At 39.9% G+C, this 23,791-nt stretch overlaps 2 protein-coding genes across 3 annotated transcripts; both read left to right on the top strand.

The window, feature by feature from the left end:
- Positions 1-1,879: 1,879 nt before the first annotated feature.
- Positions 1,880-8,140, top strand: hjv (hemojuvelin BMP co-receptor). 2 transcript variants are annotated; one of them, XM_053628322.1, is made up of 5 exons: positions 1,880-2,829; positions 4,946-5,045; positions 5,330-5,503; positions 5,629-6,134; positions 6,472-8,140. In XM_053628322.1, exons 3-5 carry the CDS (start codon positions 5,401-5,403, stop codon positions 7,066-7,068), a joined length of 1,206 nt encoding a protein of 401 aa, XP_053484297.1. In that variant the 5' UTR covers positions 1,880-2,829; positions 4,946-5,045; positions 5,330-5,400; the 3' UTR covers positions 7,069-8,140. The 2 variants fall into 2 exon arrangements, with proteins under 2 accessions (XP_053484297.1, XP_053484287.1); XM_053628312.1 differs by having other exon boundaries at positions 4,946-5,503.
- Positions 8,141-14,851: 6,711 nt separating this feature from the next.
- txnipb (thioredoxin interacting protein b) lies at positions 14,852-18,153 on the top strand. The gene is made up of 6 exons (XM_053628301.1): positions 14,852-15,330; positions 15,477-15,552; positions 15,640-15,787; positions 15,899-16,258; positions 16,370-16,672; positions 16,777-18,153. Exons 1-6 carry the CDS (start codon positions 15,075-15,077, stop codon positions 16,822-16,824), a joined length of 1,191 nt encoding a protein of 396 aa, XP_053484276.1. The 5' UTR covers positions 14,852-15,074; the 3' UTR covers positions 16,825-18,153.
- Positions 18,154-23,791: the final 5,638 nt, after the last annotated feature.

Here is a 23,791-nt window from a genome sequence, read left to right as displayed (position 1 = left end):
TCAGCTCAGAATCAAAAACACCAAGATTCCTCACCTGCGTGTTAACACTGGTAGCTAAAAGGCCAAGATGTAGAGAAAGCTGTTTGTCTAACTTCGATGGACCAAAGAACACCACTTCAGATTTAGACTCATTAAGCTGCAGGAAACTGGATACAATCCACACCTGTATTTCATCCAAACAATCAAGCAAAGATGTAAGTTTGGAGTTATCATTACATCTCTGAGGTAGATCATCTGCATAACAATGATATGCCACATTGTGTTTTTGACAGATTAATCCCAAAGGGAGCATATATAGAGAAAACAGCACAGGGCCAAGACAAGAACCTTGAGGATCCCCAGAAGAGATACATTGTGTGGAAGAAATAGAGCTCCCTAATTCCACAGAAAAGGTTCTCCCTTATAAATAGTATGAGAACCACATTAGGGCAAGCCTTGATACCACCCCCCCAATAATGTGTTCATAATGTGTTTTCAGTATAGTACAGGGTGAATTGAATTTTCAAATGACTATTTTTGTTTGCTTTTTTTTTTTTTTTTCATACTCTCCCGACTTTTTCAAAATTGGAGTTTTAGATGGACAGACTTAACAGAGTCAGGAGAGGCTTGAAGACTGTCACGAATCGAGGTTGAGCCAGAAGCAAGTGCAGATAATGACATTTATTGAAACAAACTTAGTATGAAACAAAGACACGAACACAACTTGGTATAACACTGTGGCATGAAACTAAACACCGAGACATAAACAACAAGCGTCTAAGACAACGAAAGACAAGCAAACAGTGCAGACGAGGCCTATTTATACACACAAGTGCTCATTAACAAAACGTGAGTCAGGTGCAGGTGGTCATGTGACAGCTAGTGCAGTGCAGTGGCTGATGGGAAGTGGAGTCCAGAGTTTCTTGATACGTGACAAAGACGACCAGGATCCAGGCCAGAATTAGAGATGCTAGCTCTAATAGCAGTAATCTTACATCCATCCATCTATCTTCTACCACTTACTCCTTTTCAGGGTCCTGGGGAACCTGGAGCCTATCCCAGGGAGCATCGGGCACAAGGCGGGGTACACCCTGGACAGGGTGCCAGTCCATCGCAGGGCACAATCACATACACACTTACACACCCATTCATACACTACGGACACTTTAGACACGCCAATCAGCCTACCACGCATGTCTTTGGACTGGGGGAGGAAACTGGAGTAACCAGAGGAAACCCCCACAGCACGGGGAGAACATGCAAACTCCGCACACACATCGAGTGTGTCCCGGCGGGACTCGAACCCCGGACCTTGGAGGTGTGAGGCTAACCACTAAGCCACCGTGTGCCCCAGCGGTAATCTTATCCATAAAAAATTGCAAAAAGTTTTCACAAGCTCTCCCAGACTTATCAACAAAAGTGGGACAGACAAGATTCAGGACTGCATTTTTTACCCGAAATAAAACTTTCAGTCTATGATGATTCTGAGAGATTAAGTCAGAAAAATATCTCGCCTTGACCGATTTAACAAACTGTTGATATGAAACCATACAATCTCTGAGTTTCTCATACGAGACCTGGAGCCTGTCTTTTTTCCATTTCCTCTCAGCTTGTCTTCATTTTTGTCTAAGAAACCAACTTTCGTCATTAAGCCAGGGCTGTTTGTTTGCTTGTGTTTGTTTACTTTTGCAGCAAAAGGTAACAGACATACAGACAATACATAATACACAAACAATATTTAATATACATCGCGCAAATCATAGTTCATATCAAAAATCTACCTATAAAGAGTTCATTAAACCAACAGCCACCGAAAGAACACTCTTAAATCGTTTTGTTCTTCCACCCGTCACTCTAAAACGAGTCATTACACGCGGTGTTAAAGGCGACCACCAACTCATCTAAACCCCGACTAGACCTCTGAAAACTTAGAGGCCGGCAGCGCGGTTATAGACGGAGCACGATGGCCTACTGACTCAGGGCCCAGAGTAGGCCCAATGAGAGTCATATCAAACATAATAAAAAAATGATCTGAGAGCCCAATATTTTCTATAGCCAGCTCACACACCACGACAACCCAGAATAGTACCAAATCCAGAGTGTGACCCTTCTTAAGAGGAAGAAATTAACATAACAAAGCTTAGGTGTCTCAAACCTAAGTTAAATCTACTTCAACCTACTAAATTCATTTCAGCAGACAACACTTCTTTCTGGAAAGTTAAGCTTTTTATTTTATTTATTTATTTATTATTATTTAGTGAAGATGAGAGTACTACAGACGGCTTTACAAATTCCTGACAGCTTTAATGCACAAGCTGATGGTACACACTGGATAATACAATCACAGCTCACACCAAACTGACACTTTTCTCATATGCAGATGAGCAGAGGCACGTGTTTCACAGAAGGCATTTTGATAGCACCTTTCTAAAGGTTATACAGCCTAAAGAGATAAATACATCGAAGTAACTTTAGAAGCACATGTTTTGCTCGAGTCACTTATCCAAAGTGAGTTTTTACACCATCGTACCCTAACAAACCTTATAAATTAAGGTTTGTTGTCAAACACCCCTGCTGAAGTACAGTCACAGAGGGTCGTGATATGGCGTGGACTCCGTCTAAAATAGCCTCCCTGCGCGCTGGACCCGTGTGGAGCGGCGCAGTTGTTGCGCAGAGTGGCAGGTGTGCGCTGCGGGTGATTTACGCAGTCAACCGAGGCGCTCTCCCACTCATTCAGCACTGACCAGCACAGCTTGGCACAATTAGCATTACAGCTCTGGGCGCCCTTTTAATAATCCTTTGTGGTGGATATGCGGTGATTACACGGCTCGTTTCACGGAGTTGACAGAGGTAAGTCATAACAACAATCAATAATTAAGCTTCAAATTTGCTGTCTGTGGCGTCACGTGATGATGGTGACTACCTTATATTCTTCTCTAACAAGGAGAATAAGTTTCAATAGAAGAGACTGTGTGCTCTGCGGGGTTTGACTGCACTGTCAAAAATACAGACCAAAGGAATACTGTGGTATTTTGAAAAATTGAAACTTTGTTTGGTGATTGTTTTAGACAGGTGTGTATTTATATGTATGCTTTTTTAAGCATAAGAATTTAAGAGTTTGAAGGAGAACTTTTATCTAGAGAACTGTAGCTCTCAGATCCATGGTTGGTATTTGAATGTTTTATTTTTTATTTTTTATTAATGTTCCTGAAATACATAGTTCACATTACACCCTCTCTGAGAGTAGAATATGGAAGAAACATGTTGTGTTATTATTATTTGAGAGATGTCTTCCCAAGCAAACATGTTAGAGGTAAACAGAAATCTCAAATAATACCAACACAACATATTTCTTCAACTGCATGTTCTACTGTCAGATAGGCTGTAATGAGGTTTATGTAGGCTATATCTGTGATGTTTGAGTGTTTTTATTCGATTTAATCTATCTATCTATCTATCTATCTATCTATCTGTTCTATTTGTATTAATATCCCCAATATAGCATACATAATTCACATTCCAGACTATCTGACAGTAGAAGATGAAGGAGATATATTGTGTATTGTTGATGTTATTTGAGTGATTTATTTTTAATCAACAAGATAGAGATAATCAGAAAAAAATTAAAAGAAATGTGCACAAGAATTATATTACTACATAGAGATACAGCATGGGTCTGCTATTCCTTCAAAACTCAGATATGGTGTGTGGGTGTGGTGATAACACGACAATTTACAGTTACTTCTTCTAATAAAGAACGTTTCGGAAGGGATCAGTTTACAGTAGTTCATGTGTGTGCACGTATATTTGCACCTGGAGGTTCCTGTAACTGGTGGGGGATGGAACCCAGTGCTCTTCAGGGAACTCGTATATCAAGGGATGTTGTTTGCTTTCTTTTTATCACATTCAAGTGTCGTCTCTGTGCTCAGAAATGCAGCTGAATTTGAAATCAGTAACATTCTATAGACACTTACACAACAAATGGCCAACCAAACTGGACAAATGCATGGGGTGCATGGTCAGTACTGGGGGCATGAAGGCCCTCTGCAGCGGCAGATGTCAGAAATAGCTCAGCTATTCTGCTCATTGAGACACCAGATGAAATTAGATTGCCGAGGGAAGAAGATAGCCCATGTGGGCCAGAATGCTGGAAGCTCGACTGTGTTTGAAACACCTGGCATCCTTACCCAGCATTTCTGTCCATGCTTTTTCAGATGGGGCAGGGGTGGGGTGCTGTGGGCAGCTGGCTACCATCACAGGGTTTATTTAGCACCCTGTATTTCTGTCCTGCAACTGCCCCTGTTCCTCTTGCCCCATTTAGGATTCCAACAACTGGAATGTCATGCCTGACTCAGCCAGCAGTTAGAAAAGCATTCTGTAAACAATCTACTGCAAGAGTTTCTAGACATTAGTGAAAAAATTAACTGAAATTGTATTAACCCATAAAACTAAACCTAAATGTCCTTGTGCAGTCAATAGAATTTACCAAACAGGATCAAGGGAAGGGGTCAATAATACACATTTTAACTGAAATATGATCTTTGGCATTATTGTGCATGTATGCCAAAAGGTATCTTTCTTTCTCTCCTTTATCATAATCTGATTATATTGTGATTGGCCTGATTTGCTTAAACTTAGTTTGGACAACCACTTCAAATTAGAGCTTGTGATCTCAATGTAAATATACACGAATGTCCATGAGTTTGCTTGCTTTCTTTTGATGTTTGCTCTCTACTCTGCAAATAACAAAACTGTAGCCAAGGTCCAAACTGCAGTACTTCCATGTTGATGGGATACACTAGTCACTATAGTAGTGAACCGCAGCATTTTTTTAAAAAGAAATTTGCATTGCACCATGAAGTGTGTACAATAGAAGTTATTTTCACCTGTCCACTCATTCAAAATATTACCCCTCATGTTCTGGATGATATTGCATGCGGTTTTTATGTGCTTCTTTCTTTCTAAGGTTGGACAATGTGCTAATGATGTTGCCATTCAGTGGATGGGTTTTGCACCTTTGTTTATTAATTTTTTTCCAGAGCAAGAGCATCAGTCTGACACTTGAGGTAAGAATAGCTTACAGTACTTATTATGATAATGATCCACATGTGACATAATTGCTTTTGACTTAATTAATTCAGAACTGTTTGTGTATCATAATATAACGTATCGCTTAAAAAAGACAATCAACAGATTTTTATTCAAAAAGATTACAATAAAATACAGTAAAATCACAGCTTTTTTTAATGGATGAATCACCAAACATGGCATTGCTGACCGATTAAAAGCCGAGCAGAGCATTTGTTATTTGTGTTTGCACGTGTCTCCATCATGTGGCTGTTGTGTGCAGTGAACCTCTGTTTTCCAAGCCAAAGTAAGTGTAAAGAGCTCCAGCAGTCTACTAAGGCTGTGTCTGTATGGATGGGAATGGGAACACGGGCTGCCTGCAATAACCATGTACAAATTACATGGAAACATCACATTATCATCATACTGCTGCTTGTTCTCCTTTTAGCTTCACATGGTATGACTTTTTTTTTTTTTTTATCTATTCTCTTTTTTTTTTTTGTCATGTCAAGACTAGCAGGATGTGAAACAGTTATGTGACATTGGATGTTGTTACATCTTTGTGACTCCCTTTTGCTGCAGCATGGGCCCAGTGTAGGATCCTGAGGTGTAACTCAGAATTTGTGGCTGCAACATTGGACCTGGGAGGCAGTGGTGGTGGTGGGAAAGATCCAGGCAATGTGGGCTACTGCAGTGCCCTGCGCTCCTATGCTACCTGCACCCGGCGCACTGCCCGTGCCTGCCGTGGTGACTTGGCTTACCACTCTGCAGTGCAGGGCATCGAGGACTTGCTCATCCAGCACCGCTGTCCAAAGTCTGGGCCCACAGCTCAACCCCGCCCTCTACCCCAGGCCCCAGTATCTGGGGATGCCTGCTTTTACGAGAAAAGCTATGTGCAGCGTGAAGGCCGTGCACCAGAGTACCTGCACTGCGGTGTGTTCGGAGACCCTCATATCCGCACCTTCAACAATGAGTTTCAGACGTGTGCTGTACCTGGAGCCTGGCCCCTCATTGACAACCAGTTTCTCTACATACAGGCCACCAGCTCACACACTAGAGAGAGCTCCTATGCCACTGCACTCACCAAGGTTAGGCCAGACAAATACACTACTGTGTATGTAACCATGTCATGAACCTCACAGGGGCATTGTCATGCTGGAATTTGTTTGGGCTTCTTAGTTCCAGTGAAGGGAAATTGATATGCTACAGCATGCAAAGACATTCTAGACAATTGTATGCATCCAACTTTGTGATAACAGTTTGAGGAAGGCCCACATATTGTATGGCTGTGATGGCCAGTTGTCCACATATTTTTTTTTTTTTTTGGAATATAGTGTATTTCATGCTCAGTATGTAAAATGATAGAGGTACATTGTATAAACTGGACATACAGTTAACCTGTCCATCCTCATTTTCCCTCCACAGATCACTATAATTTTTAAAAACTGGCGGGAGTGTGCTGAGCAACAGATTTACCAGGCAGAGGTGGACAATGTCCCTGCAGCATTTGTAGATGGTTCTACAAGCAGTGGTGAGCGGCGAGGTCAGCACAGCCTGCAGGTGCGTTCCCAGGCCCTGGGACGCCATTCTGAGATCCGGGCAGCACACATCGGCACCACAGTGGTGGTACGTCAGAGCGGCCACTCACTGGGGCTGGCTGTGCGCTCTCCACGTGCTATTATCGAGTCATATACCCCCGAGCAGGACCTGCAGCTGTGCCTGTGGGGATGTCCAGCCTCTCAGCGCTTACACACACCATCTGTGTGGCCCACCACGCTTGCATACATACACTGCTCATCTCTACTTCCAGCCCAGGACGTCTACTTCCAGGCATGCCTTTTTGATCTGCTGGCCACTGGGGACATGAACTCCAGCTCATCTGCGCTCGAGGCTTTGGAAGATGCCCGAGCCATGATTACTGACCCACAAAAGGTGCATCTAGTGGCAGCTGCAGCAAACAGGCAATCGTCATGGCTCATAGCAGTATTCATGCCTATGCTTACATTTAGACTCATATTTTGAATGTGATCATGCTGATATCACTCAAATGGCAGCTATTTCCTATTTTAAGGTTTTATATAAAAAAAAATAGCTATACCTCTTTCATGTCATATTTTCTCAGAACCTTGGTGACTGAACAATCAAACAGATTTTTTGTAAAATCGATCAAAATGGGGTTAATATGTCCTGATATATGATTATATTTGACCTGCAGTATTCTCCAGTAACGTGGGATGTTAATTTTATTTTCAGATATAAGTTAAATTGATAAAATATTTCAATATTAGAATATTATTTAATGTATGAATCTTTGTTATTATGACTACTTTGAAAGATTTATAACTGTAATTGCTGTCCAACAGGATGTACTTGAGAAGACAGTCTGGAACTGTCTCTTGGGAAATTCAGTATTATGTTATTTAAAAATATGTTAGTGAATAGTACGATCTTTTTCAGTTCATGTCAAAAACATCCAAAAGTATTAGAATGTAGGCCTTCTGGTGCCAGAAACAATGGCTCCTAGATTTAAAACCACTTTTTTTCAACTGTCAAATGTCCTTTTTAAAAATGTGCACACATATGAATATCAATACATGAGTAAAATGTTACACACTTGCTTATTTATTTATTTAATTTTACAAGTTCCCTGTTTATGGCAGCACAGTGGTGAAGCAGGTAGCATTACTGCCAGACAGCTCCACGGTCCCATCAGTTTCCTCTCATCTCCTATAAAACCATGCCAGTTGGTAGGTTGGATAAATTGCTCCTAGGTGTGAATGAGTGCCCTATGATGTGCTCCAGATCCACCACAACACTGAGCAGGAAAATACAGGTATTGAAAGTGAGTATGTAGCCTGTTGACAGCACCCATGAAAGGCATGCATGAAGAAGGGGGAGGGGAAAAATAATATTTTTGGTTAGCCATTTATTACTTTCTATAGGAATAAATTTTGCTGCCTCACAGCTCCAAGGTTCTCAATTCAATCCTGAGCTCAGACTACTGTCTGCGCTGAGTTTCTCTGCATGATCTCCCTGTGTGTGGGTTTCATCTGGGTTCTGGTTTCCTCCCACACTGGTAGGTGGATTGGCTACTATAAATAGCCCCTAGGTGTGAATAACTGTGTGAATGGTACCCTGCAATAAATTGGAGTGGCTTCCAGGGTGTATATCCACTACATGTCCAGTGTTTCTGGGATAGGCTCAGGATCAATTGTAAACCTGATCAGGATAAAGAGATCATACAAGATAAAGGAATGAATGAAAGAGAAACTACATAAAAAAGTTCACACAAACAAATTGTACAGTCAGAGCACTGCCACAAATTGCAGAAAGAATCATTATAGGCCAAAGGCCCCTAATATCTAGTACCTCAGCAATAATGATGAATATGATTTTTCATACTTTAAATACTTATTTTCATATATTAAATAGCTTTACTCAGTTACAAACAGAAAAAAAATATTTAAGCTTTTTGCTTATGCATATTTTTGGTACTTTCTTTCAGATTTCTGTGAATTTTAGGAAGGTCATTTGTTCTTGCTCCTTCAGGGTTAATGGTACATCATGGATGGAACCACGGTAACTGTGGATTTGAGTCTTGACATATTATTGTAATCCACACATACACATCTGCCACATATGTTTTATGGACCTCCATGTCAACCCCTAAATGAATACTTTGTTTTACTTGCATACATACAGTGTCCTCCACTAATATTGGCACCCTGGGTAAATATGAGCAAAGAAAGTTGTGAAAAATTGTCTTTATTGTTTAAGGTTTTGATCTTTTGTTCAGAAAATTCACAAAAATACTCTGCTCTCATGGATGTCAAACAATTTCAAACACAACACAGGTTTATCAAAAAATATATATTTGTTAAATATAGGTGTGCAACAATTATTGGCACCACTATGAGTTCATATGAGAAAAATATATTTGAAGTATATTCCCATTGATATTTAAAAAAAAATTTAGTACACCTGGGTGACTAGGAACAGGAAATTGTTCAACCATGACTTCCTGTTTCACGGGGGTATAAATATGAGGTAACACATAGGCCAAATTCCCTTAGTTCATAGCAATGGGTAAGACCAAGGAATATAGCTGTGATGTGCGGCAAAAAGTTGTTGAGTTTCACAAAATGGGGAATGGCTATAGGAAAATAGCAAAAGCGTTGAAAATGATCATTTCCACCATCAGGGTAACAGAAGTTCCAGTCAACTGGAAATGTTATGAATCAACCTGGAATTGGACGTGTGTCTATATTGTCTCAATGCACTGTGAAGAGGATGGTTTGAGTGGCCAAAAAATCTCCAAGGATCACAGCTGGAGAGTTGCAGAAGTTAGTTGCATCTTGGGGTCAGAAAGTCTCCAAAACTACAATCCGAAGTCATCTACATCACTGTTATCTTGGCAAAGGGAGGTAGCACAAAGTATTGACTAAAAGGTTGCCAATAACTGTTGCACACCTATATTTAACAAATATATTTTTTTATAAACCTGTGTTGTGTTTGCAATAGTTTGATATCCATGAGAGAAGAGTATATTTGTGAATTTTTTTTAACAAAAAATCAAAAGTTTAAACAATAAAGACAAATTTTCACAGCCATCTTTGCTCATATTTACCAAGGGTGCCAATATTAGTGGAGGACACTGTATACAGTAGTCTAGTGCCTGACACAGTATCTGTATACGCAAAATTATTTTGTTAGATAAGTACAATTATTCTGTTATTTTTTATGTTGTTTTTTTCACAATAGTGTACTGTTTAACAGTACACTATTGTGGTAGTTTGTATATCAATATATTTAAAATTTAGGTGCTGCATCACTAATAACAAACCCACATATTCATAAAACTGATTTATTATTAATTTCAGCAATAATAGCATTCTTTTTAGACATCCAGTATATTGGACCTGTTTGCTGCAAGGAAAAGTCAATCTGGAGTAAGGCACTTTGAGAGTGGTTTGCAAGGATCATGCAATAGATGGCAGTACAGCTACCAGCAACGGAGAGTGGGAGATGAAAATGCTCAGTCATCTGATATGATCGACTCTGTGCCAGCATTTGATCACTGCCCACATTATTCTGGATGAGGAAGACGTATACTCTGGCTGAGTATGCCATCTCCAGAACACACTCTGCAAAAAGATCAAAGCTCTTCAAGACTTAGGCACATCTCACTGATGTAGATATCTCACTGAAAATGTGAGTTCAAAGTATCAGCCTCCTCTTTTAACCTGCTTCCCTATACTGATAGATACTGATGTGAAGAATTTATTGTCAAAAGACTGGGCTTAGGCAAAAAAAAAAAAAAGGCCCCAGAATATATTACAGGTTTCAGGTTTGTAATGGTATATTTAGCACGTTTGTTGATATTACAATGGAAGACATTCTGTCTGCATACTGTAACTGGGTTGAGATCTTGTAAGTATGAATGTCAATGTATATGATTTACATAATTTAATCCTCATCAAACCATTTAGTGAGCCCTCGTGCCCTGTGGACAGGGATATTGTCATCCTGGAAGAAACCACATGCATCAAGATAGAAATGTTTCTTCATGGGATAAAGATAAAATGCCTCCACAACAGTTAAATATATATATATATATATATATATATATATATATATATATATATATTCAGATCTGGTGACTGGGAACTCATTGTTATGTTCATAAAACCAGTTTGGGACGACTTTTGGTTTGTAACATGGTGCATTGTCATGCCCGAAATAGCCATTAGAAGATGGTTAAATGGTCTGCACTTATATAGCTCTTTTATCCAAAGCGCTTTACACTGGTTCTCATTCACCCATTCATCCATTCACACACACACACACACACACTCACATGCACACACCAATGGTAGCAGAGCTGCCATGCAAGGCGCTACCTTGCCATCAGGAGCAACTTGGGGTTCAGTGTCTTGGCCAAGGACACTTCGGTATGTGGAGTCATGTGGGCCGGGAATCAAATCACCAACCCTACGATTAGCGGACAACCCGCTCTACCATCTGAGCCACAGCTTCCCCAAATTGGTTAAATTGTGTCCATGAAGGGATTCACATTATCAGCATCAATACTCAAAAAGGCTGTGGCATTCAAGCAATAATTGGTTAGTATTAACAGGCCCAGAAGGAAAATGTGCCAAGAAAACATTCCCCACACCATTATACCACCTCCACCAGCCTGGACTGTTGACACAAGGCAGATTGGGCCATATATTCATGATGTTGGTGCAAAATTCTGATCCTACTATCTGTGTGTCTCAGCAGAAATCGAGATTCACCATAACTGTACAGAGTGGTTATCTGAGTTACTGTAGCCTTTCTGTCGGCTCAATCCATTCTGGCCATTCTCTGTTGATTTCTCTCATCAACAACAAAACTGCTCACTGGATGTTTTTTTCGTTATTCAACAAAATCCCAAGAAAAATACTCAAACCATCCTGTCTGGCACTAACAATCACACCACGGTCAAAATCATTAAGATCACATTTTTTCCCCATTCTGATGGTTGATGTGAACATTACACAAAGCTACTGACCCGTATCTGCATGATTTTATGCATTGTACTGGTGCCACACACTTGGCTAATTAGATAATTGCATGAATGAGTAGGTGTACAAGTGTTCCTAATAAAGTGCTCAGTGAGTGTAAATTAGGCATGCTAGCTAACTAGGAAACTAAGCCTGTTAAATTCTTAGCTATTTAGCCAGATGAAATGGGTGCTGCAAAGATGGAGCTGTTCCCTCTGAGGCTAATATCAGAGTAAAGTGTATCACTCAGTTGTCTATAAATTCCCCAAAATTTTAGTTTTAATTATTTAATTGCTATTATATATCATTTTCATTGGTCTGTGGCAATAATAGAGATTAAACTGTAATACAACCTAAGAAATTCTACATGTTCAAAAACATTTGGCTGGCAGTGTATATGTCAATATAAAGTAAATATTTCAGTACCATGGACATTTTGGACATAAAGAAATATATTATAGTCCAGTCTTCTTTTTGGGGGAATGTTGTTGTTTATAAAAGTAGAAGACTGTTAAAGCATAGTGGATGACTGAATGTGTCGATATCAAAGACAACTAAATTCTTATAGGGCACATTTAAATCTTATTAGAAATCCATTAAACATGTAAGTTTGTCACAGAGATCTTCAATATTGTCACGATCTCGCCGGCAGATGGCGCTGTGGCGATGACGTGCACGGAGAGCACGCGTGCACGAACCAGACCGAGCACGTGCTCGCACGTTATAGAGTGACTTTGTTTACAATGGACACGTGCGTTTGTTTCTGTTTGTTCTCCGCCTTGTTTAGCCATTGGTTGATGTTTGAGGGAGTGTAAGGATTGTTACCAGCTGTCAACACTCAATTTAATGACACTAGTTATTTAAACCCGTTGAACATCAACCAATGGCTAAACAAGGCGGAGAACAAACAGAAACAAACGCACGTGTCCACTGTAAACAAAGTATGTGCTCGCTCTGGTTCGTGCACGCACACTCTCCTTGCACATTGGTCCATCGCAAGTGATAGATTCCTGATCCAGCCATGAGAATGATTTCAATATGTTCTTCTTTCGTTGTCAAAGGTATTCTAAAAGGCTATATGAAAATAGCCTCTCTCTCTCTCTCTCTCTCTCTCTCTCTCTCTCTCTCTATATATATATATATATATATATAATTATACACTGGGTATGAAAACATTTTGCTAAAAAGTGTTAATTTCCCCTATGTATGGAGACTTTTGAGACACCCTGTAGTATAACTAGTATTACCTGGTATTATGTAATTTAGTACATAATTGGACTTTAAGCACCACTAATGCTCATTTAAACCTTTACTCTAAAAGCTAATTAAAGGTAAGCCACATACATCTTCCCAGGTAATAGATGCATATTAAAGGTTGAAGAGATGTTTAATAGTACCACTACAGCGACAAGGAAAAGTACAGTTTGGTACCTTTATTTCTGAGAGGATCATGTTTTTTAAGAAGAAAAGTGTGTGTGTGTGTGTGTGTGTGTGTGTGTGTGATTCTTCAACACTGAAGAAAATTCATCTGGGTTAAGAATGAAATTAAGTGAGAACTTTATAAAATAAGGACAGGAATTAGTGGACATATTCATTGGATGTTAACTAACTTCCTTCTACTTAATTCTGATAAAACAGAAATACTTTTATTAGGCCCACGTGTAGCTAGAAGTAATCTTTCTGATCACATGGTTACTCTGGATGGTCTTTCTGTTTCATCATGTGCAGCAGTTAAAGACCTTGGAGTGATTATTGACTCCAGCCTATCATTTGATGCTCATGTAGATAATATTACTAGGATAGCCTTCTTTCATCTCAGAAATATTTCTAAAATAAGAAACATATTGTCACTACATGATGCGGAAATACTAGTTCATGCATTCGTCACCTCTAGATTAGATTACTGTAATGCCTTACTGTCTGGATGTTCCAGTAGGAATATAAATAAGCTCCAGTTAGTCCAGAATGCAGCTGCTAGAGTCCTAACTAGAACTAGAAGGTACGACCATATCACACCGATATTATCAATACTGCATTGGCTCCCAGTAAAATCTCGCATTAACTATAAAATACTTTTATTAACCTATAAAGCACTAAATGGTCTCGCGCCACAATATCTAAGCGACCTTTTGGTTTTATATAATCCGCCACGCCTACTTAGATCAAAAGATGCAGGCTATTTGACGGTACCTCGAATAGTGAAGGCTACAGCAGGGGGAAGAGCTTTCTCTTATAGAGCCCCACAGTTATGGAACAGTCTTCCTATTAGTGTTCGGGACTCAGACACAGTCTCAGTGTTTAAGTCTAGGCTTAAAACGTATTTGTTTACTCAAGCCTACCCTGACTAGATTCTGTTCTACTACTTCGCAGTCATAATAATCTTTTTTCTCCCTCTCTCCTTTCGCCGAGCCCCACATGAATTTATGGAGATACTAGAGATCCAGATCCTTTCTGCCTCTGGATGGAGCTCAAATCTTCTCTAATTCCAGACTGCTGGGACTACGGCTGCTCCTAAGGCCATACAGACTTCATATAAATCCATAATGAACTTTTTCACACTATCTGTTGTTACCCAGATGAGGATGGGTTCCCTTCTGAGTCGGGTTCCTCTCAAGGTTTCTTCCTCTTAAAACATCTTAGGGAGTTTTTCCTTGCCACCGTCGCCACTCAGTGGCTTGCTCAGTTGGGATAAATTTGCACCTTTAATATCTGTATACCATGTTGATATTTCTGTAAAGCTGCTTTGAGACAATGTCTATTGTAAAAAGCGCTATACAAATAAAATAAATAATAAAAAAATAAAATAAAAATAAATAAAATAATAAACACTGGATAAACAGTGGACTGTCATTTAATATGGTTCAAAGGTAAAATTAGTAACCCTGGTCAAGCCTAGGCCTACATTCCGAGAAAGAGCAATTAAGGGCGAGTATTTATTGACCTCGTGTGTACAATGCACTGGAAGTGTAAGGAATAAACAGTATCTGATAGGTTGTCCATCTAGGGTTCCCCCTTACACGCCCCACCTACTTGTACAGTACCATCCAACTTGTCCACGCCTCCCTTTCTCACTATACGGGAATGTTCACGCGGTGTACACGCGCCGAAGCTGGACGTTGATTGGTTAAAAGATACCCAAACAACACGCCTGGCCAGTCAGAGCGCAATGCAAGAAGTAATTCGCAGCATGCACGCGCTGTTCACGTGTAGACATGTCAGGTAGCCAGTGAGCGGTTTCATATATTGGTAAATATAAAACAACTGAGCCCATTCTCTGGTCACAACACTTCCACGGAACTAACAGAGACAAAACAAACAAACGAATAATTAAACCTGTTGAAGTTGAAAGAGTTGCACGCCGGAGTGTGTATTAAGTAAATGAGCAGTACAGAGGCTTAATCTAAACATAAAGAGAGCGGTGAAACTAAGCGCCTCCTCTAATTCCGTGTTTTGACTCGTGTTAGTCTTTCAAATTGTGCGAAAATGGTTGTTTTGTCTAAAAAACCAAAGACTTTCAAGATTGAGTTCGGCGATTCCAGCAAGGCTTTTTATTCCAGTGGGGATAAAGTGGCTGGGCGAGTGGTGGTGGAGGTGTCGGAGACTACTCGAGTTGCGGCCATGAGACTGTATGGAATCGGCTGCGCCAACGTGGAGTACAGCAAAGGAAAGCAGCGCTGTAAAGATGCCATAGATTACCTTAAATACCAAGATGTTCTTCACCTGGACCAGCAGCCTACAGGTAAAGCAAGTGATACTGCTATGACATGCGATTTATTTGGCCATGATGATTTTAAGAATGTAAAAAAACAAATAAATAAATAATAATAACCACCATCATCATCCTCATCATTTAAATTGTCTGACACTGTCTGTCTTGTTTTTCAGACTCTGATGGCTCTGTTATTCTCAGACCTGGAAATAGATACGGGTACACCTTTGGGTTCGAGCTTCCCCAGTCAGGGTAAGCATCTCTACACGCTGAGTTTGTCAAGAAAATATGCTTGCTTGTTCTTCAGCTATCTGAAAGCAGATGTTTCTGTTTTCACAGGCAGCTGGTGTCCTCATATAAAGGCAAATTTGGCTCTGTTGAGTACTATGTGAAAGCGGTGATGGAGAGGCCCTGCCAGTCGGATGTAGAGTGCAAAAAGTACTTTGAAGTGGAGGAACCGATTGATGTCAACACTCCCGACCTTACAGTGAGTCAGCCTCGACAGTTTGTAAAATTCCCATGTGGTCACCAGGACTTTATTCAAACGATAAATGAAAGTACTAAGATCTTACTATTCCTGATCCTTTTTTTCCTCCAGTCCCCTGCCGCCGGAGTGACAGAGAAAAAGCTGACCTGCATGTTCATTCCTGATGGCAGTGTGTCAATCACGGCAAAGATTGATCGTAAGGGCTACTGTGAAGGAGAGAACATCTGCATCAATGCCAAATTTGAGAATACCTGCTCTCGCATTATTGTCCCCAAAGCTGCCATTATTGTCACGCACACTTTTCGGGCCAATGGCCGCACTAAGGTGCTCCGTGAAAAGATCTCAGCTGTCAGGGGCAATCATATAATCTCTGGCATGTATGACATATGGCAGGGTAAAACCTTCCGAGTGCCCAAACTAAGACCCACCATCTTGGGCTGCAACATCATCCACATGGACTACACTCTGATGGTGAGCTCAGCACACACCATTAAGAGCCATACCATATCCATATCATCTTATGAGTTGACTCCAATTGCACCAGCATAGATCTTAATTTATTTGTCTTGTATGTGTGTTCAGATTTACGTGCACATCCCAGGAAGTGAGAAGCTAACCCTAGAGCTTCCTTTGGTCATTGGGACAATCCCCTTTACTGGCTTTGCCAGTCGTACTAGCAGCATGAGCAGTCAAGAAGGGAGCTCAGCAGCATCCAGCAGCCTGGTGTCCATGCCCTCTGCTCCACCTAGCTACAGCGAAATACCTCTGCATGGCTGCTTGGACCCATTCATCACACCATTGCTAGATGACTACACTGAAGACGACAGTCCTATCTTCATGCATGCCAGAGAGTACTATCAGACACCTCCTCCAGCCTATACCGAGGTATGCAAACGTGTAGACATCTGAAAAACAAGTGTGGACAGTTCCTGAAGTAAATTGGCAAGAGGTTAAGCCTAACACTTTCTCCCTGTCCTCTTGTGTTGCAGGTGCAAGAGGGATGCAATAGAAGTGGCACTACCCTCCAGTTATGTTAAACAGCTGTAGCTGCAAAAATCTTCAAAAGAGATTATTTTGCTGAGAAATTAACTTTTCTGTTCATTTGTGCGAATGTCGTTGCAAGTTGGTAAACTTATTTAAGTCTCAGTATGTAATGTAATAACAAAGGATGCTTTCACTTATATGAGAATTAGCTTCTTGAGAACAGTATTAGACATTATTAGTATTAGTATTAGTATTAATATAATTAATAATAATTAATTAGTATTAATATTAGTATTAGTGCCTGTTTTGTGTTTCTTGATTATTTCTGGGGTATCCTCAGTTTTTAGACCTGAAAGGGTTTTTTTTTTTCAAATGGAAGTTGAGCTTTGCCATATTGGCTTAATGATAATCCTGCCATTATAGTCATTCCAGACACAGTCTAAAAAAGATCATTAGGACTGGTAAAAATCAATGCAACTGTGGGAATACAATGCCTTTTTACTGTAATATGTTGATATGTACATAGGGCATGATTTCAGAATGCACTTAGTATACAACTTTGTATCAGAGTTAATGGTTTGTTTTTATTTTGCTTTGAGAAATTGAATGTGATATCAATCATTAACATGTTAACAGTATGTTCTAATAGTTTATTTACTTTTATTATAGACATTACACACAATAATATTGAAACAGTGCAGCGTAATTACCTGTAATTACGATTTGCTTTGGGAATTTGAGAATTATTTCATTTATGTAAATTTTCTATATACATATTTTATACATACCTACCTGTGCTAAGTGTGTTATGTACGTACACTAGTTTATAGGAGATGATGTCAGAAATGAGAATCTGTTTGCCCTGATGGTACATGCATCACGTCAGACTTGAGCTATTGGATGGGATTCCTGCAATGTAGAGGAAAGGTTGGCAGCAGGATATGAGCAGGAACCAATGGCACAAATCCAGGGGAACACAATATTATTAAATGCCACCTGTTGGGTATCAGAGGAGGTATTATTTACAGTATATGTTTAGCTGGAAACTATTCAGAAACTGCCTAGTGATTGATGAGCTTCTCATCCTCCAAATACATTACCAATGTAATGTGCTTTTAATCCAGCTGGGCACATTCAAAGAGTAAACAATCAAACCCAAATATAAGCTCAACTTTCTTAATCACTTAGATAACAGCTAAAATTGTGCATTTCTCCACTGGTAATAAAGCATAATTCATAATACCTGTTAGTGAAAGAACCCTTATCACTACTTAATTGAACATTAATATAATGGTTGCAATAATACACAACTATATAAATAGTTGAGATGTGTTTATTCTCACTTGACAATATCAATGTAATTAAATCTAATTTTAATTTGTTTTATTGTCATTATTATAATGTAAAATGTCATCCTGGCACATCCTAGCATATGACAGACTAGTTCAGCTCCAGTAACTAAATTTGATGGTGGATAACTAATAAAGTAATAAAAGCCAGGATTTCTTCACTGAACGTGCAGAGTACCACGTTGCACAATAGGCTAGAGAACACATAAGTGCAGGAGGAATTGTATGCATTACAGCATGTGTGAATCTTGTCAAGGGTGAGCTCAGCATGTCTGCAGCCATCAAAGCAGAAACCTGATGCTGTTGTTTACTCCCACTGCAGCTGTCCTCATACAGTGGACCTTCTGAAAAAGGAGCAGGATCTCTTTCTGTCCATGCTCCCTTGCTTGCTTTCTCCTTTTCTAGCTGTCCTCAACCTGCAGCTCTCTCCAACTTTAGCAGTACCCATGAACCAAGCCAAGTAGGACTTTGTCCCCTCCTAAAATCATCTTGTTGCTTTCATGGAAGTTCCTGAAGTTTTGTGAAGTTAATCACAAACATGTAACTCTCTAAATGCTGTTCAGTTAACCCTTTTAAATCCCAGCATATTATTCAGCATATTATTATTATTATCCATCCATCCATCCATCCTCTATACCGCTTATCCTTTTCAGGGTAACGGGGAACCTGGAGCCTATCCCAGGGAGCATCGGGCACAAGGCGGGGTACACCCTGGACAGGGTGCCAATCCATCGCAGAGCACAATCACATACACATTCACACATTCATTCATACACTACGGACACTTTGGACATGCCAATCCACCTACCATGCATGTCTTTGGACTTAGTAGTAGTAGTAGTAGTAGTAGTAGTAGTATGAATTAATAATATTAATTGGTGGTTCTGTTATAGGAGGCATTAGGCATATGGGAGGCTGGGGTGGTGTGGGTCCAATTTTCCCCATATATTTCCCAGGTTCCCAACCTAGTCCTGGAGTACCACCTGTCCTACACATTTGTGTGTTTTCCCTGCTCTAACACAAACTTCAACTCAGAAAGGGCTGTTCAAATGTGTAGAATAGGGGGTACTCCAGGACCAGGTACGGAACCTATGCCTTAGAGAGAAGGGTCACTGCAAATTAACCAAAAGTTCTTCTGACTGATTACCATGACAGAACTTATGACACCTATGAGAAAACATTTCTATCCTGATTGCTGTGCTGTCTTCCCGGATGACAGTGTCCTCATCTACAGGGCCAGAGGGCTCACTGAATGGTATGATGAGGATGAAAATTATGTAAATCATGGACCTCATAGTCACCAGATCTCAACCTAATTAAATTTTAGACTGACATTTTAGAGAGCACTCTCCACCACCATCATCAAAACACTAATTGAAGGAATATCCATCCATCCATCCATTTTCCATACCGCTTATCCTACACAGGGTTGCAGGATCGCCTGGAGCCTATCCCAGGGAACCCGGGGCACAAGGTGGGAGACACCCTGGACGGGGTGCCAACTGAGGGAATATTATTTGGAAGAATGGTGTTCATCCCTCCAGAACAGTTTCAGAGACAGAGAATCTATGTCAAAGTGCACTGAAACTGTTCAGCTCATAGTGGTCTTAACTGTTTACTAAGACACTTTACATGTAGTTACAAGAAAGACGAATGAATCAGCTGAAGGGGTAAAAAGGAGCCAGTGGTGGGTCTGCATAGGCCCTTGTGCATGTTTGGACGCAGCTCTGAATTTGTAGTGACATTTGATGCACTGAGGCCAGTATGTTTGCTGACCCATTCAAACCAAAATGTCAAACAGGCACCCTGTATGCTGAAGCACACTCTACACCCATTCTGCAGACACATGCACGCACGCACACGTGCACACATGCACACTCACACGCATGCACACACACACACACACTCATGCATAAAAACATCTACATGTTGTTGAAATCACATTGTGTGACTGTGTGACTTGCAAAATGTGCTGTTTACTGTAATTGTAAAAATAAAATAAAAAACTCATAATTTCTCAACATGTATTAAGATTAAGAATAAGTCTTAAATATCTACAAATAAAATAAAATATTAGCAATTCCATAGGAACTTCAGTGTGCCATATACTTGGCACATCTTTCACTGAACAGGCCCTTTCAGATATCACACGGGGTTTTCCTTGCATACGATTGGCTCAGAGCTAGAATCACGCAACAGGGTTAGGAAATGATTGGTTAATGTTTTGTTTCATGTGCTCAGTGCATGATCTAATACATAAGCATCTTGGTTGCTGTGGAAAATGGAAGCTTAGTGAAATTGCAGACTATTGGCAAGTACATACTTCTAAATATGACTTAATTTAAATATGAATACCTTTTCATAGGGCTTTAACTGTTTCGCATCTAATATTAATTTGCATCTAGGATATGTCATAGCCTATTGCACTTTTGGTTTTATTTTCATACACCAGCATTTCAGGTCACGTTTGGAGATTCCATGCTTATAATCTTTCTAGAAACCAGCAGTCCTGAATTCCAGTTCTGGAGACTTATACAGTTTCAGAGTTTCCTAATTCTAAACACAGCTGATTCAGCTCAACAGCTGATCATTGAGTTGGGTTAGGAGTTTTGAAAGAAGGAAACCCCACAATTGGGCAGGGTAGTGTGTCCCTTGATAAGCTCTGCCATAAACAGTTTTTCTTTACTCCACACTCTTGATCTTTAAGGAGAGATGGAAGGGTTAGCCTTCAGTCTAAAAACAACATGCTTGTGAACAATTTGGATTATCCAGGTCATGAATACTGTGTTTTAGTATCATGCCAAACGGATTAGAGTTATTATATTCTTGAACATGTTTTGGCAATTTTTTATTTGGCTCTAATAAAGCACTGCTCATCATTTTGACAATTTTATAATGATCATGTTTGGGTACTAAACAAAACTACACACACACACACACACACACACACACACACACACATATATATATATACATAATTTTTTTTTTGTTTTACATTTGACCAGATGATTTTTAAGAGTCATGTTTTTGATAGCTCACTCTGTCTGTAGTGGTCAGTGAGGATGAGCTTGTTATATATGGCTAACATCTGAGGGTTGGTGCTGAAAACGAATCCAAGCTTGTTGTGCATCTGGTCTAGTCTCCTACAGTGTCAGGCATGAGAACAAACTGTTCTTACAAGCCGCTGTCTCTGAGGATGCCATGACCCACTAATTGAGAGGGAGGCACAAGAAACAAAAAAAAGCTATTTCCAATATACAGTACATTAGTATACTATTGCACAGAATGTTTTTATATTGTGAAGCTTGCAGGGCTAATCGTATCCATGCAGTTTCTTATGGTGTTTTGCTGGTTTTCAGTGTCATATATAAAAAGTGTAACACCAATTGTAGCAAGATAATTTTTGTGCATCATAGGACAGCCAAACTACACTGGAAAGTGTACACTGGATTCAATGAAATTTGCCAGGTGAGACTCTTTAACCTTCAATATTCAGTTCATAATGTGCATTCTGTACTGTCAGCTCTGATGTGACTAGATTTAGTTTCTTGAATTTCTTGCCTGGACCAGACACGAATGAAATTAGAGACATAAAATGACACATCTACATTTGCATATCACAAAAAGGAATTCATGTATAAATTACGAAAATAAATTATGTTCCTGCATATAGGTGTGTGTGTGTGTGTGTGTAGGTGTGTGTAGGTGTGTGTGTCCAAGTGCAGGAGATATAAACAGTGTTCAAGAGCAAACATCAATTACTGAAAAAAATGTTGCTTGAGAGGAACAAATGGAGTGGAGTGGAGAGTGTCATGAAGGACTGCTTTTGTTTTCAGCACACGACCAGTGTTCCTCTCAGAGACAAGCCAAGAGCTGAATCTTAATTAAAGAGGCTGAAAGACAGAGCCACACTTTCTCAGACTTTCTCAGCAGTAATTAGCAAACTGCTTTGTGTACATGTGTTTTTGCTTATTTACCTCAGTCATGTGAGGATCTTCTTGTCAATCAACAAATGCAGTATATATCTGTGCCGATTTAACTGCAATATACATATATCTTGTATAGTTCATGTTCTCACTTTCATGGTTGGCCTTGGTGAAGTACTAACTGAATATTTAACAACTGATGGTTGTATTAAATGTCAGCACATATCCACATTTTATACTGAACTGCACTATCATAAGATGAACTGAAAGTGCAGAATGGTGCACTGATATTTGACACTTTAGCAGTATTTGCAGTAGTCAAAGTCGTACTGGAAGTCCTGCTAGGAGACTGTTTTAGATGTCTACGTGCTACACTTGAGCTCCGGGTTAGCACTTGGCTGTACCAGTCCCAGGCTCGTGTATCAGTATTTAGGATGAGGATTTAGACCAGATGCTGAGAAAGCACCATGGCCAAATTACCATACTGTCACAGGATCTATTTTGTGCATTTTTCTCAAAAAGACAAGGCACTACTAAAATTATGCTGATACTCTGGAACTTATTTAAAAAGATTTAGATGTATTAAGAGTGAAGAAGGTTTTAGTTTAGTAAAAAAAAAAAAAAAAACCATGCTGGGTCAGTAATGATAGTCATTATCCTCCAGTTGTCAGAGACCCCATGACATGGGCTTTTGAAGTAGTGGCACCAACCATACCGGACACACTGTGTTAGAATTGCACAGGCAAGAACCATTCTGACAAAAGGCTAGAGAGCCAGTGAGGTTTCATAGAAATATGTGCAAAACTAGGCTGCCTACTGAACAACCGAGAAGTTGGTGTCCAGTTAGGCCTCTAATCATTCTGTCAGGTTGTGATGAGCAAGCTTGAGAGATTCTGCAGACGTGCACTGATTCATGCCTCATCCTCCAGCTCTGACCTGGCCTGGCTAAAGTTTCACTGTGGCAATCTTCCACTGAATACGTTTCAGTAGTTCCCTGAATAGAAGCCTCTAGCCAATTCTCGGAAGAGCTCCCACTCTTAAAGAAGAGTTCATGCTGAACTATTGAGGATTTCAGCTTATGTTCATTGGAGGGCTTATTAAGTTATAGACTTGCTTTGTTCAAGAACTCAATGGCATGAGGCATTTGAGAGACAAGAATATTAATAACATAATCTTATTTTTTTAATACACATTTGGACAAGTGAGGCTGATTGGATTTGATTCAATTTGTTACAAATAAATTCATGAGAAAATGTACAACCATTCCTTTATTTTCAACCCTAAACATAACTGCTGTTTTCATATTGATTTTAGAACCTTTTATATACTGCGAATAATTATTCATTCTAACATATTTAATACACTCTGTGGCCAAAAGTATGTGGACACCTGAGGATCACACACATGTGGTTTTTAAACAGCCCATTCCAGATTCAGTCCCCCTTTGTTATAATAACCTCCACTCTTCTGGAAATGAGTGTTGCTGTGGAGATTTTTGTTCATTCAGCCACTAGAGCATTACTGAAGACAGGCACTGATGTCAGAAGGAGGCCTGGGGTGCAGCCGGCAGTCCAGTTCCAGTCCGAAGGTGTTCAGTGGGGTTGAGGTCAGGGCTCTGTGCAGACCACTCAAGTTCTTTCACTTCAACCTTGGCAGACCATGTCTTCATGGACCTCACTTTGTTCACAGAGGCATTGTCATGCTGGAACATGTTTGGGCCTTTTAGTTCCAGTGAAGTGAAAATT

The sequence above is a fragment of the Ictalurus furcatus genome, chromosome 1 (assembly GCF_023375685.1).
Source record: "Ictalurus furcatus strain D&B chromosome 1, Billie_1.0, whole genome shotgun sequence".
Classification (NCBI taxonomy): Eukaryota; Metazoa; Chordata; class Actinopteri; order Siluriformes; family Ictaluridae; genus Ictalurus; species Ictalurus furcatus.
This window is presented reverse-complemented; position numbering and strand designations above follow the sequence as displayed.

Bases quoted from the DNA above. Each gene is read 5' to 3' on its own strand.
- hjv (XM_053628312.1), top strand. From the start codon at position 5,311: ATGTGGCTGTTGTGTGCAGTGAACCTCTGTTTTCCAAGCCAAAGTAAG. The intron at 5,504-5,628 runs GTATGACTTTTT...CTTTTGCTGCAG, and splicing joins TCTCCTTTTAGCTTCACATG to CATGGGCCCAGTGTAGGATC. The intron at 6,135-6,471 runs GTTAGGCCAGAC...TTCCCTCCACAG, and splicing joins ATGCCACTGCACTCACCAAG to ATCACTATAATTTTTAAAAA.
- txnipb (XM_053628301.1), top strand. From the start codon at position 15,075: ATGGTTGTTTTGTCTAAAAAACCAAAGACTTTCAAGATTGAGTTCGGC. The intron at 15,331-15,476 runs GTAAAGCAAGTG...CTTGTTTTTCAG, and splicing joins CCTGGACCAGCAGCCTACAG to ACTCTGATGGCTCTGTTATT. The intron at 15,553-15,639 runs GTAAGCATCTCT...CTGTTTTCACAG, and splicing joins TTCGAGCTTCCCCAGTCAGG to GCAGCTGGTGTCCTCATATA.